This window comes from Geospiza fortis, unplaced genomic scaffold (genome assembly GCF_000277835.1).
Source record: "Geospiza fortis unplaced genomic scaffold, GeoFor_1.0 scaffold264, whole genome shotgun sequence".
Lineage (NCBI taxonomy): Eukaryota > Metazoa > Chordata > Aves > Passeriformes > Thraupidae > Geospiza > Geospiza fortis.
In genome coordinates this window covers 165,852-182,858 of record NW_005054332.1, presented here as the reverse complement: position 1 = coordinate 182,858, position 17,007 = coordinate 165,852, and the positions used below count along the sequence as shown (strand labels likewise).

Genomic DNA, 17,007 nt, shown 5'->3' with positions numbered 1-17,007 from the left:
GGAAAGCAGGGTAAATTATTTTCAAGATAATTTTGTTAGAATGCATTAAATTGTAGATTTGCAGAATGTGAAAAACACCAATCACTTGTTTTTTAAAATTTTTAACAGTTTAATAGTAATAAAATGGTTATAAAAATAATAATACAATTAGAGTAATAATAATTTGGATAATTTGAATTAGGACAGTATGAGACAATAGAGACAAAGAGTTACGGATGTCTGGGTGCCTTTTTCTGGGCAGCACAAGCCCACCTGTTAACAAAAGATTAACCCTTAAAAACAATAGCCTGTTGCATATTCATACACTTCATACTTGATGCATAAATTCCATTCAAATACAGGATTCTGTCTGGTCAACTTCTTCCTCTGAATACTAAGAGCGTCTTCGAGGCGGGAAGAAGTTCGTTTCTTCTGATAAGAGGGCAATAAATTATTTTTCTCTGAAAGATTTAGGTGTCCTGTGGCTGCTATCTCGCTGAGTCCTTTCTTTTAAAGAAGTATCCTACATAGCATAGTTTCTATTTTAACATTTCTTATAATCTAAAACTATATTTAACACACTACTGAAGAGAATTAATACAGCATTACTTTCTAACACAACACATATAATATTAATTTTAATATTTGCAAAAAGCCAATCATAAAATATGCATTTTTCACACAGAATAGCTAGGGTTGGAAGCAACCCTTGGACTTCATCCTGCTCCAAGTAAGGGTCATCTAGAACAGGTTGTTGAGTCTCATATACAGTTGAGTTTTGAATGTCACCAGGGCTGGAGACTCCAAGACCTCTCTGGGCAACCTGTTCCAGTATTCATCCACCTCCACAGTAAAAGAATGAAAGACATTAATTCTTATGTTTCAATGGAGTTTCCTGTGTTTCAGTTTATGTTCAGTGCCTCTTGGTCCGGTTTCTGGGTGTCACAGGCAACTGTCTGCCTTAGTCTTCGTTCCCTGCTCATTCCCCACCCCCCAGTTTTCTTTCCTCCAGACTAAACAGTCTGAACTCACTAAGCCTGTACTTATCTGAAAGGTGCTTCAGTCCTTTAATCATCTTAGTGTGTCTTTGCTGGACTTGCTTCAGTGTGCCCTTGTCTCTCCTGTACTTGTGAGCCCAGAATTGGCCATGGGGCAAGCTTGTGTCCAGCTTGTCTGCCAGAATCTCCAGGTCCTTTTCTGCAAATCTTCTTCCTATCCACTTGATACTGAACCCATACTGGTGCATGGAGTTACTGCACCACCATACTGGTGCAAGACTTGGCTCTTTCCTTTGGACATCAGGTGACTCCTGTTGGCCTACCCTGTCAGTGCTGCTCTGAATGGCAGGGCACCTGCGTTAGTACACTAACCACTCTTCCTGTTTGTGCTCTTTGCAAACCTGTACTCTGCACCACTGCATGGCTCATTACTGAAGACATTCTATAGTGTTTGCCCCAGTATCAGTGCCTGGGTGTATCACAAGTGACAGCCCTTCAGCAGCACTTTGCCAAGCAGTGGAGTAAATGAAGTTGAAGAAGCCAGACTGGATTTTCAATAAGCCAGCTGCATTCCCAGTAGCTCCCACATGCAGTGTCTTGTTTTCACCACTTCCATAAATACTTCACACAGCTGGACCACATAGCTACAAGTTGCTATGTCCAAGTAAACAAAACTTTGCCAAAGATGAAGTCTCTAGTGACTACCTTGTCAGTTTAATATGGATCATGAAAATGTAAATGATCTTGCCTGCAGCAGAGCAAGGCACTTAGGGGAAAAGAAGGTATTGTTCTGAAGTGCAGGGAAATTCTCACTAAAGACAATTTTCCCTGGAACAAATGCAGAAAACACTGGTTAGACTGGACAGGAGAATGGAGGGCAATTCAATAAGAGATTAAAAACATCTGTTTGTTTACCCAGTGTCAACATTTAACTAAGCCATGGTGACTCTCTGTAATATCTCACCGAGGTGGTTATTGAAAGCAGAAAATAAAGAACCTAAAAAAAATGTGGGTAACAATACTTGTGGATGTTCTGGGTTAGAGTTGTGAAAAAAAAATTTTCTCAAGTCTATTAAATATAGCTGTATTTCCCAGAACAGTGTATAACTGTGTCTGTGTATGATGTAAATGTTACAAATATCTGTAGCTCTCCACATGTTCAGAACTACAACTGGCTTATGCATAAGCATCATCTATTCCTGTAATTAGGATGCTGACTCTGAAGAGATGGAGGAGTGCTGAGTGTGTTCACAGTATTGACAGAAGAGCAGTACTGGCTTCTTTCACAGCCAACCACTGCTCTGTTTTGTGAAACACAGGATTCTGGATCTCTCTTATGGGTGTCCAGTGTTACAGCATAGGATAGGGGAGTGTTGTGGTTTCACCCCAGTCAGCAGCCAAGGGCTACACAGCTGCTCGCTGACTCTGCCACCAACAGGCTTGGGAAGAGAATTGAAAAGGGTAAAAGCCAGAAAACTTGTGGGTTGAGATAAGGACAGCTTAATAGGGAAGACAAAAGCCATGCACACAAGCAAATTAAAACAAGGAATTAAGTCACTGCTTCCCAAGGACAGGTAGGTGTTCAGCCGTCTCGTGTAATGGTGACTTGGGAAGACAAATGGCATCACTCCAAATGTCCCCTTTCCTCCTTCTTCCCCACACATCAAGTATTGAGCATGATGTCATGCGGCATGGAATATCCCTTGGGTCAGTTTGGGTCATCTGTCTGGGCTGTGTCTCCTCCCAACCTCCCATGCAGCCCCAGCTTCCTCACTAGGCTGGTGGTACAAAAAGCAGAAAAGACCTTGGCTCTGTGTAAGCCCTGCAATAACAAAAGCATCTCTATAATTAATCAACCCTGTGTTCAACACAAATCCAAAACACAGCCCTCTACTAGCCACTGTGAAGAAAATAATTCTACCCCAACCAAAACCAGCACAGGGAGACATTTTAGTAGTTAAAAAAAAAAGCGCCACATCAGCTAGCCTTAAGAAATTTGAAAAATTCATAGGTGAGTGTTGTTAATAGTGCAATAGTATTCTTGTTTTGGTATTTCAAGAATAGACCTCTTTAAAAAATGTCAAGCAATTGATTTGTGTGTTTATATCCATCTACTAGCAGTCTGTAATTGCTACTGCTTTAGGATAAATTACTGATTTTAGTATTGTCAACATTTGTTGGAGATACATAGTAATGAAGTCAAAAGTCTGCTGAAATCAGAAAAACATATGCAGCAGCTAAACTTAAAACCTGTCAAATGAAAGCAGAATAGTCCTCTTCATTTAGGCTAATTCCCTGCATATTGTGTGTCTATAAACTGGCCACTCGAGGGCACTTTTGTATTTGGTTCAGCTGCAGACTTCCTGAGTGGTTTGATAACACACTCATTCTTTAATGTCTTGGATCTTCTGTGTGATAGCAGCCTGCATTTCATATCTAAATGGAAGCTTAGTATAGGCTTATAAAGCTTCAACTTTGAATCCTTTTTAATAAAAGGCTGAATAATGATATGTATTACATCAACGCTGGATTTTGGAAAAACTACAAATAAAAGCAGGTGAAAACTTTATGAAGTACTTACGCCTTAATGACCAACAGTGTTTGTGTGACTGTTGTGTAGCATCACAAATGTGTCAGTACAAACTAAACTGAAGTTAAATCATTCTTAGTTTTTGTATGTTATGTTTTCTGATAACTTCATTCTTGTTTAAAGCTTACTTTTTTTTACTTGGAATAGTAGCCTGGTCAACAGACTACATCAAGACATTGGGCCAACTACTGTTTGTGTTGTTGCTTTTATACAAACTGTTAACTTAGCGTGTATTTGGGTAGTGCCACCACTAAGTAATAACAGATAATACAGAAGTGTTTTAGGGAGGAAAATGGGGACATGTAACACATTTACATGTAAAAGGGGCTGGAAACTGGACTAATGCTGTAAATCTGCAGATTCTTTTCAGATCTTACATTTTTTTATGCACCAAAGGGTTTCTCAATGAGCACAGGTGAAACTGAAATCTTACAGTACTGTTGCATGTGTGTGTAATTTCATGCTCAGCACTAAAGGTACCAGATGCTTTAAAGAGAGTATTGAATTTCATTGTGCAAAATGGTTATTTTTGCTGTAACCTTTTTCTAAAAAGGAGTCACAAATCACAAACAATGGAAGAAGATTCAAGAATTGCTAAAAAATAAATGTCTGCAAGTCTTCTGGTCTAAAATGTGATCAAAATTTTGTGGAAAAATGAGAAATGTGAAAATTTCAGAGACAGCTCCTTGCCCTCATTCTTTGTTTTAGGCAATTTGGAATGTCTTAATCCAAGATGTAGGTACTCCTAAATTAAAAGTTTAAATGATGTATTCATATGCTAGTTGTCGTTCTGCAGTACATTGGTAATGCACACAATCACCCAGCTTCATTCTTTTTCTGGCAGTATGTATGATTAGTTATAGAGGTCACTTTAAGGTGCCAATAATCAAAGATGTCTTTAGTTGACTGCTTTTCAGAGCATAGTGCAAACATGTTGTCAGAGTAGATCCGTGTGTGCTTTTTCACTTGGATTCTGGAATAGGGTTGGAAATTGGTTTTTGGATTTTCATAGAGAAATTTAGGTAGCTGTCAACCAGCATTGCCAGATCCTTTTCCCCCCGGGAAATTTTCCAGTCACTCATCTCCAAGAGTCCCAACTGCAAGATGTGGAACCTCCCTGTGTTGAGCCCTGTACTGTTGGCCTTGGGCCATTGATCCAGCCTGTCCAGATCCCTCTGTGGAGCCGTCCTGTCCTTCAGCAGATCAACATTCCTGCCCAGCTTGGTAACATCTATAAACTGAGTGATGGTGCACTCCATCCCCTCATCCAGATCCTGCATAAAGAAAGATATTTAACAGGACTGGCCCCAGTACTAAACCCTGGGGAACCCCACTAGTGACTGGCCACTCTTTGGCTGTGACTCCATTCACCACTGCTCTCTGGGCCTGGCCACCCAGCCCCTGTGTACCCAGAGAATAGTGCTCCTGTCTAAGCCATGAGCTGCAAGTTCCTCCAGGAGAATGCTCTGGAAAATGATGTCAAAGTCTTTGCAAAGTTCTAGGTAGACAGTATTTACGTGTTTAGCTTTGTCTAGCTACTCAGTTTGATTTGATTTTTTCATTCAGCTTTCCTTATCTGGTGCAGCCTGGTAGATAACAAATTCAACACGATGCAGTGATGATTAAGCTGTTCAGCAGCTCAACCTTGTACTGTTGCTTGCATTATGTAAACTTCATCTGTTCTCTATACATTGTAATGTGTTTTCTCTTAAAGATTAGCTTCAGTTATATGTCTTTTGTTCTCTGGCTTAGTGGCTTGTGTGAAGTGAGCTTTCAAGTGCTCTTTTTTGCCTGAAGTGGTTGTAGTGATGCTGGCTGCCTTTAAACATTATGCTTGGGCATTTCTCAACTTGTACATCCTGTTCCATATCGAAGGCTAGACAGCAACTGCTTTTCACTCTGTCTCACAGCACTGTCTGACAGCTTGCATGACACTTCTTCATTAGATCTGTGATTCCATTACTTGATTGGCAAAACTATAATAATTGCCTTCAGGCCTTCATAGAATTACCTTCTTCTAGGTTAGATAATCCTTTATAATATGAAGAGGATTTGAAGATTAGAAACTATTATGGGAGGATGGAAATTGACAAACAGCTACAGTGCTGGTTTCCCCCCTAACCCCCAAATGAAATTCTATCTTCCATGTTCTGTGTGGCAAGTAGCTGCTTGCTGCTGTTACCTGTTGTTCACCTGTGAGGGCTATCAAGCTTAAATTGTCCTAAAATCTGAAGTAATACAAAAGACTGAAAAAACTCCAAACCCAAACCAAAAATCCCACTTGTTAGCAGCTTGAAAGATGAGGATTCATTATCATAATTTTACACATTTTTATCTAATTGAAAGCTCAGAAGCATGGTGTTCAAGTACATAGTTCAGGGTATTGTGTAGTTACCTGATAATTTTTCCAGCATTATTTGGTTACAATGTGGTGCAGTCGGAATAAACAGGATCCCAGTGTTCCTATAGCAACAGAATGCTACTGTTTGTGGAACTGCATCATTGCAGCAGGTGTACCAATAACTCTGCTAATAACCCGAGGATTTTAAAACAGTAAATTTAAAAATGAGAATTCTTTTTCATATTTCTGCAGGTAAAATTTGGTTTTAAAATTTAACTTTATAAATATCTTTCCTGCAGCTCTGCACCACCTTCCAGCATAGACATAGTTTTTTTTGTAAAAATACTAAATATGTAAATTCTATTAATATTCCAGCTGTATAAGTAAAGAAACTGGTAGGATTTTCTGTAAGAAATTGGGTATTTAGACATGAGATATGATGGGGGTTTTTATCAGCTTTCAGTTTCCATTTAGTGCAAGCTTCTTTTTTTAAACTGAGTAAAAACACGTCATTTAAATTGCTTCTTTTGGTCCAACATAATGAGCTACTCTGTTATAGCTTCATTTCTTTCTAAATTTTCCTTCTAGATAATAGAGGTGATACAAAATAATGCAGAAATGTCAGCTTTATAGCTCTGAAGATCTTCTACATATTTGGAAAATTATTTCAGTTTTGTTTTTATAATAAGGGAAATAGAAAGATAATGTTTCCATTAAAGTAATCAGCTATGCATAAAAAAATTGGATAGGAAGATGTATGAAAATACCTTTAGAGAAATACTTTTTTTTGAGCGAACTGTATTTGTTCCATATTTAAGTTACACCTTTTGGAGAATTCTGGAAGTCTAGTGGTGCTACTAGCAATTTTACATACCAATTCCTAGCAAAGAAGTGTCACTTGTCTGAGATCCTTCAGCCTGCTGCTAAGATGTGGCTATATATTAACCCTAAACTCTTTATGTACTTGGAGTGCTCTTAGAGAAGAGTTAATTAGAACTTTAATTAATGTATAATTTTCAGAGTTATTTTGCATTCCTCTTAATAAAAATATTCTGTTGCATTGAACAAAACAAAGGCATTCTCTTCTCTCCCCCTCCTCTGGGACAGTCTGCCTTCATGCTTCAGGACATTAATATTTCAGTAGTTACACTGGATAAAAATTGAACAACAGATGAAAGCTAATTATTTTTCTTAGGCCTTTGATATGATCTTATCCAGATTCATTTTCTTATATTCTGTCCTAGTGAATTTCATTTTAAGTCACACTTTCTTACCTGAAATGTTTCCTTTAAATATGGTACTCAGGAAAAAAACCCCAACTTTATCTCCTCTTTATGTTTCTTCTATGTCATGTAGCCACTACCATCAATATTATTGAAAAAAAAAAGAGTGAAAATCATGTCTCTTAGTGGCCTCTACTGCCTCCCTTCCCAGCTGTTCTTGCTTATTTTCTTTCTCATTTCTTTCCTCTGTTTTGTACAGATATCATCTGATGCTGCTCAGCCTTTGGCATCTTCTCCTTCTCTGCAAGCTGCTGCTGAGAAGAGCAAAGCAGAGGTATATTGGTTTTGGGTGTAACTCTTATCAGGTTACTGCTTTGCACAAATGTTTACATCTCTATAGGGTAAATTCACTGAGGTAACTTGAGAGTTTGAATTGCTGTTAATCCTTCACACATTTGAAATACATCTCTCCTTTTTTCTTGGGCTAGCTAAATGAAAAGACCCCGCACAACTGCAAAGTATGTGTGTGGTTTTCACTTCTTGGTGTTTATATGTCAAAATTCTGGTTCTCTTCTGATTTAGTGTCACAAAATTGTGGAAAACCCACTTAATTCCCAGCTAATGGGTATGAGTGATACTGTCCTGTCTCATCAGAAATAATTTCTTGTATCTTTTGTGGTATTACTTGCTTGTTCCAGGTTCTAAATTATCAGTACTGTTCCAGCCATTTAGTTCATTCTCCTTGGAGAAAAATACAGAATTAATTTGACTTATACTGGTTTTAATATCTTTCTGGCTGGGATATGTGTATGTGCCAACACATTTACTGTTTAGATGAGTCTTTGAAAAGCATAACACACAAGCAAGATGAGGCATCATTTATATCAACTTTCAGTAAATGTCATAATTTGCAACAATAATAAAATGCATATTTAGAATGTGAATATCCAGTGTTAGCTTCTTTTAGATGCTTCACTCTAAATTGAGACTATACAATATATGAAATAATGTATGATGTGAACATAAATCAAGCTTTTTCCTTCTAAATACAAAAAAATTGGACAGAAGTTATAAATTATTTTAGTTCAACTACATTTAAACATTAATTAAAATTTAAGTGTCAGTGTCATGGACTAAGATCACAAGCCTTGTTGAATTTGTCATGTGTTTTAAGTTGTACCAGTTGTACGAGCAGCCACTAGGAATGAAACTTACCTTTACTTTCTTATCTACCTCTCTTGGTGCATTCACATCTGAAAGTTCTTCTGTGTAACTAGTATGCCATGTTATTAGAAATGAAACTTGGAAAAAAATTAATAATCTTTGCTTAGAATTTAAAACCAGTATAAAGTCAATTTAATTTTATTATCTTCATAGTGCTTTTTGACTGCTTTTGCAAGTAATGAAGCACTTGAGTTGAAGCTCTGGCATGAATGCAACATCTGAGAAATGTTTTTATTTAGTCTGAATTCATTTTTATCTAATGGAGCTAAGGCAGAAAGCTTGAATATTGAAATCAGGAAGTGTGAAGATGAAGGACTTGTGGCTTTTCAAGTCCACAGTGAAAATTAAATGAATGAAAATAAAGTTGCTGGGAATTAAGACTGTTTCTGTAGACTCTGAGGGGTGTGGAGGTAGAAACACAGGAGAACAGTTTATTTTAAGGCTTAATATATTCACTATTAAGTTTTCAGATATTTGTTAAGAGCAACAAGAGGCATATATTTATATTTGGTCACCTTTGCAGAGTGTTTGCCATTTGAAACTAGCTGCAAAACCCTCCTTGTTCTTGAATCCTTGAAAAATAAATGTTTCCAGATACTTTTTAGTCCAGAAGTGAGGTTTCTTTGACAAAACATACTTTAAAAATATATTGAAGTCAAACTGGAAATCAGAACATACTGAAAAAATGCAAAAACTTTAACTCTGCTTTCCCTGAAACATATTTAAGGAAATTTAAGGTACTGTGATTGAAAAGTGAGAGTACTTACATGACACTTCAAACAACCTTTCCTGGGAGGAGAGGAATCAAATCATAGAATTGTAGAGTCATAGAATGGTTTGAGTAGGAAGGGCCCTTAAAGATCATCTAGTTCCAGCCCCTGCTATGCATAGGTTGCTCAAAACCCCATCCAACCTGGCTTTGAACACTTCCAGGGATAGGGGATCCACAGCCTCCCTGGGCAATCTGTTCCAGTGCCTCACCATCCTCACAGTAAAAAATTTCTTCCTAGTGTGTAATCTAAACCTACTCTCTTTCAGTTTAAAGCCATTCCCCCTTCTCCTGTCACTGTCCTGCTGGAGTACTTACCCATTGTTCCTGAAGCTCCCTTGAGGCACTACTATAGGAAGACTCCTATGAAGTGTCCCAGAGTCCTCTTTCTTCTCCAGACTCAGACAACCCCAATTTTCTCAGCCTGTCTTCAGAGAGAGGTGCTCCAGCACTGCAGTGGGTCCATGTCCCTCTGATGTTGGGGGCCCCAGCTGCAGAGGAAGGGTATGTGAGAGCAGAGCAGAGGAGGAGAATCATGTCCCTTGACCTGCTCTGCTGGTCACACTTCCTTTGATGCTGTTGTCTTAAATTTCCATGGGAGAAGAGATTTATGTTTATTTAAATTATCCAACTTGAGAAGTTCAGAGTGGGATGTGGGAACAAAAAATGAAAGACTTGAAAAAGTTCTTGCTCTGGCAGTGTAACTTGTGTGTATACTAGAAATCAGGTTGGTACTAGGGTCAGTGAAACAGTAGTGGAAGAAAGGCTGAGCTTCATTGAAAGGCATGGCTATGCATTTGTAATCCTAGTTCAATAAGACTGCAAGTCTCAGGTTATTATGTGACCTCAAAATAAAATACTGCTCTATGTTTGTCCCAGTCATACAGACATTTCATGAACACCTTGCATTACCACAGGTGAGATACAGCATTGGCAAGGCCTCTCATTTGGACCACTGTGTTCGCTTTTGGGTTCTTTTATTCAGTGAAATCTAAGTTGCTGTCTGTTTCTTTTCATTGAAACAGGTGTTCCAAATTTCCCTATTGGGGTTTCATGACTGTGGGCATTGCTTTCTGTTGCTTGTAAGCAGGTGCTTGGTGTGGTAGTCTGATTTGCCAGGAACTGAGTGTTCAGGTTAATCCCTGGTGAAATAATTCGCATGGGTTAGTTGGGACTTGAGTAGCCCCAATCCTTCTGGTAAATATGGTGAAAGGTTTGAAAATGGACTACTGGAAGTTTTGAAGAATGTGTTACTTGGATCCCCCTGTGTCCAGTCACCTCCAAAAAATAACCCCAAACAAACAAAACTACAAACAAACAAAACCCCCAAAACAATAAAAAACCAAAGCCTTCATCTGAATGTTAGAACTATATTAAGTAAATAGCATGCTATAAAAATTTTCAAATTGTATATACTGGATGTTAAAAAAATAAAGAGGAAAAAACTCACAAATATTCCTTACTGACACAAACTATTAACTGTTTTATTTTTAATACTGGAGCTGCATAGACAGATCTAGCCTCTCAACCTTCTGCCTAATATTGGGAAACTTGTAAACAGTAGTATTTTCTGAAACAAGGCTGTTTTGAAGCTTTGAACAAACAGGGTTGCAAGTCTAATGGCCAAAAGAACATTTAGGAGCTACAGTTTAATCCATTTAGTGTTCAAATATACTCACTAGTACTACTCTGTAGGTGTACCAGGTAAATGCAGGCAGACTAACACTTTGTCAAAGCAATTGCTAACCTAGCAAGTCTGAATCTTCTTCATGGTATTCCTTAAGGCATATTTTATGCTTTGCTTCAGTCAGATGGGTCAGTAATTTTGGCACATTCATTCATTAAAAACTAAAGTGAAGAAATGTCTGTGATGTCATTATGATGCATTCAAAGTAAAGGGATCTTTATATTTTCACTTTCTGAAACAACATAATGTCTCATGACTCAGCTGGCCTGTCATATGGCCCAAGGCAAGTTTTTTACATTCAGGAGTATTTTTTAGGACTACTAGATCACCTTTTAAAAATTAGTACCTTTCTGCAGAAAGCAAAATGCAGTTTACCTTAGTCTAGTTCTTTGGTCAAAGCAGCTGACATCCACCCTCAATGACAGAGGCTATCAGAATTAACAGAGGTACTTATACTTGTAGATTATTTTTTCTCTTCAGCTCTGTTAGCTTAGGAGAATCAATACTGGTTCTTTTTTCCTTCTGCTTATTAAGCAGAACAGCAGATGAAGAAGTAAAAAAGTGAATTTCTTGAATTTAACCTAAAAGTCACAGTATTTTTAATATTAGTATTTGAGCAAAATTAGTCACTTCTGTAAGGAAAGCAGATAAAAGCATAAACTATGATTTAAAAGGGAGTAACTGAAGATCTCTGTTTATAGTCTGTATTACTGTAGACATTCAATATGTTTGCAAATTGGGTACTAGCAAAATGCTTTTTCTTTTTGCAGAAGGAAAAAGAAAAAAAGAAAGAAGAGAAAAAGAGAGAGAAAGAATCAGAAAAACCATCAAAACAGGTAACAGCCGAAAAGGTAATAAGAGTTTCTTTTTCCCACTTATTTAAAAATGGTACATAGTATTAGACATGTTCAGAGATTTGGGGAAAAATTGATGTGTATGTGTATATGAGTTGTGATCTGGTTAATCCACATGAATTGTTTGCTTGTGCTGTTGCTTGCATACAAAAGTTGGTTTGCCATATGATGAGGAATGTGTTCAGGAGAAGAGGGAAATGGGTTAAGCTTTGTTAAAGTTTAGGCTCAGACCATAAATCTAATTAAGGTTTTTAAGATCACAGTATAGTCCTGAGTTAGGAGGAACCCACAAGGATCATCAAGTCCAGCTATTAAAAGGACAGCCTGTATGGGGATTGAACCCCAAACCTTGGTGTTGGTGGCACCATGCTCTGACCAGCTGAGCTAAAACCTCAGGGTCATGGACCACTGCTATTCTTGCACAGAAAATTGTCAGTTTTATTGAGTCCTGTATTGTTATCTAATACTGTCTTTGATAAATGAATACATTTTAAACACAAATGTAAAATCTGTAGAATTTAATTAGTAATTTTAAGTAACTTTAAAATTTGCCACTAAGATCATGTCACAAAACATGACGAGCAAACAACTTCAGGTGCTTATTTCCACAGCTATGTTAAAGCATAATGAGCAGCTTTAGCAATGTAGGTACAATTAAAATTTCATGTGCACTTCTGCAGAGAGTTAATATTAAACAAAAATGAAATTGGTAATATTAGTATTAAATATATTAATTTGTTTTAATAGAGATGTTGTCTTTCTGATCTTGTGAATCCATTAATATGTTGAGGTCTGTAGTGTAGTCTGAAGAATCCATTGGAGTCTCCATCTGTCAGTTTATTCCCCCATATTGCTGTGTTACAATTATGAAGAATGTTGTGTGTTCACAGACTATGATTGCAGATGTATTTCTAATTCAGTTTTCAAACAGAGTATTTTTTCATTTTACATAATAAAACAAGATACAAAAAAAAATATATGCATACTTGGGGGGGGGAGAAGCTGCTCTCCAATAGAAATATCATTTTTCTTAAATTAGAAAGCAAGTTTGGAATGATTTAGTGCAGAAGCAAATTTTCTTACGACAATTCCTGAAGCTTCACTGAGCTATTGTTATTGATATGGTACGAGGTTAAAGTAAGTTTATGGCTGGGAATAAAAATAATAGAATTGTTGATTACTGAAGCTTTATGAGCGTGTCCAGCCAAGTTGAATGTTTATTTTGGTCACTTTGTAAGGATGTGTGAACTTTGTTATGTGGCTGGAAATATTTGGTTAAGTGAGGGGAAGTGACAACAGAGCATAGTTACAGCTGAGGGATTATCCTACCACTTGAAATAAAAAAAAACCCATTCTAATGCCACTGGTTAGATTTATATTTGAAAAATCATTAGATTATCAGTTAATTATTAGACAAATAAAAAGAAGTATTTTGATTTTAAATGCTTGTACTACAAAATGTGGAATTTGGTAAATATATCCGTATTAGATAATCGTGCTGTTGTAACAGCTGCAAAATGTTTGAAGTACTGCAGCATATTTTATTTCATTATTAATGTGTCAGCATTGACTGCTCAAATGGAACTCATCTCTGTGTCATCTTTTTAATTTAAGACACTATTCAGGCTTGGGCTTTTAAAGGCTCATTCATTCAAAATAAACTGCTTTCACGCTGTAAATTTTATATATTTTAAAAGTCTAGTTGCTTTCTGTAATCCAAATGAAGGAGAGCTGTAGCATATGTTTATTTCTGCTGGACAGTGTTGATGAGGTAGAAAACAAAGATTTTCTTTTCATACATGGAATAATACATTGCTGCTTTTGCAATATGTTTCTGCTTTAGGGAGCTGATAAACATTAGTATTTCAGTAATAATGATACACTTCACATCCAGGTAGAGACTGGCTGTAGGATGTTTTAAATATTGCCTCCTGAATCAGCAGGGGAGTGCAGGCATCTTGACCATAGTATTTATCATGTTTTCAGCAAACACATCAAGCAGTAGATGGTTATTTTTCTCAGTTCCTGGAGGAGGAAACAATATGAAAAGTCTGCACACTTCATATTGAAAGTCACAGGTTGCCTTTAGTACAGGCATGGTTAATATCCAGTCTAGTTGTTCCAGGCTTGGGAAGTTAATTAAAAATATGTGAGCGAGCAGTTTGCAGTTCTGTCACAATTTTGAGAGTTCTTTTAGAATAAAGTAATTCAAGCAGTGTTTTAGCTATCCTATAGAAGACTCAATAAAGATGAAAAACATTAGAGGTCTTAAACTGGTAAAAAGAATTAATCTTTTTACTAGAGAAAACTTCAGATCTATTCTCAAGTGTCATGTACTCCTGTAAGACTTCAGTTCCTAGTGACTTCGATTTTATCTTTTGTTGAGATTAAATTTCTTAGCTCTTAAAACAAGAATATGCATCCTAAAAATTTAAAATATTTGCATTCAATTCTCATGTTCTTATCTCTGCTTCATAGAGCTAATTTGCTCCTACATCCATTTGAGCATCTTTCTCTTGTCACTTACTAGATCCTGTCACTAATCCTTAGCCTTTAGCAAGCTAAATGTCTGGCATGCTTTCTTCTGCATTTTCAAATATTACTGAAAGATTCTAGCATTGATGTAGTAGGCTTATGATCCTAATATTACATTAATGTGTCAGTCAATTATGGCATAAAAGAAACTTTGTTGATTATCATGCTTTGATAAACAAAGACCATAATCTTTTAACTTATTTAATAATAGTGAGTTTTCTTACTGAAATTGCTTTTCAGTAAAGAATCATCATGTGCTTGAAGTGGGTTTCTGGGGAAATATTTTTTTTGTCTCTCACATTGGAGAGTTCAGATGCAGTGTAGAATTTCCTCAAGATCAGAGAGATCTACTACAGAATAGTGAGTAGCAAGGATACTTGCTTGACTCTGTTTTTGTGGGCTGTTCACTTTGCTGAGATTACTGGGTAATTTGTAATATAACAAGATCTTACTATGTCAGCTGGTGATTGAGTCTAGTCCCGTGATTAGCATTTTATTAGAAGCAGCCAACAATAAGATGTTCCACATCAAATCTGCAAAACTCTTAATAAAATACATGACATTGCCAAGCTACTGGCAGCTGTAAGGGTTTTTTCAGTCTAACTGAAGAAAGTTAAGAAACTTGCATAAGTTACCCAGGGTCTTTCCTCCCCCTCTCTCTCTATGCTATTTCCACAATTGCAGATCTCAAGTTTCCTTAGTTCTTCTGCCTAAAAAACCCTTATCCTTACAGTTACTTTGAATAAACAGGGAAAATACTGCAAGAAAACTGCTGTAACAATTACTATGTAATTACTATGTTTGCAAACAAGCTGGGCTTTGAGTGAACATTCAGCTTCAAATAACCTGGCCCCAGTTTTCATGTTACTATGTATGTTACTATGTAAACAATAGAAGTGCAAATTTTAGCAATATTAAAAATGTGTTGAATTGCAGGAATAAATAATCAAACTGAGCTAATTGAATGCTTCTTAATGTTTCCTATGGGCCAACAGCAGGATAATAGCATAAGGCAGACTGCCATGTAGTGATAGCAAGTTTTACATGTTCTGTAGAGACAGTTAAGATGAAGAGATTTTAAATTGACTAAAAAAGTAAGTCTTATGCTGCAAGAGTGCAATGCATTTTATTAGTGGGGAAGGGAAGAAAGTCTGTAGTTTGGCCACCGATCTTACATATTTTGTTGGTAGTTACATAAGAAAACCTTTAATTTGTAGGCAGGAAAAAAAAGCTAGACTTTCACTAGCCAATTCTAAACTTCATCATCCTGCCTGCCCTTTCATCAGCTGCTGAGGAGTTTTCCCTGCTTATTAATTACTCTTCTGCACAGCTGAAGGTAGTGAAATTTCATAAATCAGCCATTATTTTCTTTTTCTTTTTTTTTCCTTTCTTTTCTGCTTAAGTTGACTGAACAAGTTCTCTGTTCAGGAACAGAGTAAACCACTGAACTCCTTTTTTATTTCTAGCATGAGTAGAATTTTAGTTCATCCTTGAGTAATTGGATGTGTTCAATTTAGAATTGTTTGATGATTTAAAATAGAATACGTAGCATAAGTATTGTACTTGTGCATGAGAGAGCTCTCAAAGCTTCATACGAGTTTTCTGAAACAAAATTTAAGCTGTGTAGATAATTTAGGTAAAGTTTCTTCTTGGAGCACAGAGGAGCACTTTAGGTAAGCTCCATGCTATTCTTCCTGCAGCAGGTTGGAGCAGGCTCAGTGTGCACTCCATCTGCCTTGTACCTGCTTTCCACTGAAAGGAAGCACAGAAAAGGGGGAGATGAGGTTCCACTGAAAGAAAGCACTGAAAAGGGGAGAGAGATGAGGTTCCACTGAAAGGAAGCACAGAGAAGTGGGGCATGAGGTTCCACTGAAAGGAAGCACAGAAAACGGGCAGATGAGGTGCATTTAGGTCATTCAGGCTGAGCGATCAGGGATGCACTGGGCCAGTGTGTGAGCTGGGGAGACTGTGCGCCCCAAGGATAAAGACAGCAGCAGAGTAAACTGAGGAGTATTGTTCACAAGCAAACAAAGAATATAAGGAATATTTCATTTAGTAAAGGCATTTACTTTGCACTACTTAGAATAGAGAAGTTGGACTGAGCTGTATGAATTACTTACTGAATTTCAGAGTGACCAGGACTGTTTAGTTTTCCAAGACATACCTGTTTATGTACTTCATAGTACAAATTCAAATAAAAAAGCCATCACTAGGTATGATGCTGTGAGACTCTGGAGTGCTCCCAGAGTAAAGAAGAAAATTGGTGTGCCTATATGTTCAGATTTTTGTAGGGTTCAACTTTTTATGAAGTCTAATTTTTAAATAAAGATAAACGTGGTGTGCAACAGTGCTAACAACCCAGAATTAAGCCAGAAGTTATTTGGAAAGCTATCCATGGAAAACTTGGTAAGTATTTCTAATATCCAAAATTAGAAAGTTCAGCGAAGTCCATGACACTGAATGCTTTGGAAGAGTTTGGGTTCAGCGCTGTGTAGCTTTCTCTGCTGTTCAGTTTAGAGTTTTCACAGGAGTTGAGTACTGTCATGAAAATATTGTGATGTTTTCTCTCTAAAATACTGCTTGTTGGGGACCATCTAAGGTATGGAAGTAAACCCCTTTAGGACAAGATTGTGTTGTACTGGGACAGTAAAGTTAAATGGTTAGGGTATAAAGGACTATATGAAGAACTATAAACTACTTTTTTTGTCCTCACTAAGTACTTGTGCATTTGCAAACTCAACACTCAAAGATTTTTGATTAATATCAACACTCAAAGTTAAAGATTTTTTCATTCTGCTGAACATACC

The 17,007-nt window shown here is 37.0% G+C and overlaps 1 protein-coding gene across 1 annotated transcript in view; it reads left to right on the top strand.

The window, feature by feature from the left end:
* The window catches only part of SMAP1 (small ArfGAP 1), a 64,031-nt gene that overhangs the window by 8,121 nt on the left and 38,903 nt on the right, over window positions 1-17,007 (top strand). The window contains exons 4-5 of the mRNA XM_014307292.2: window positions 7,391-7,465; window positions 11,582-11,662. Of these exons, the coding sequence (XP_014162767.1) occupies window positions 7,391-7,465; window positions 11,582-11,662 (156 nt within the window). The remainder of the gene's footprint in view (window positions 1-7,390; window positions 7,466-11,581; window positions 11,663-17,007) is intronic.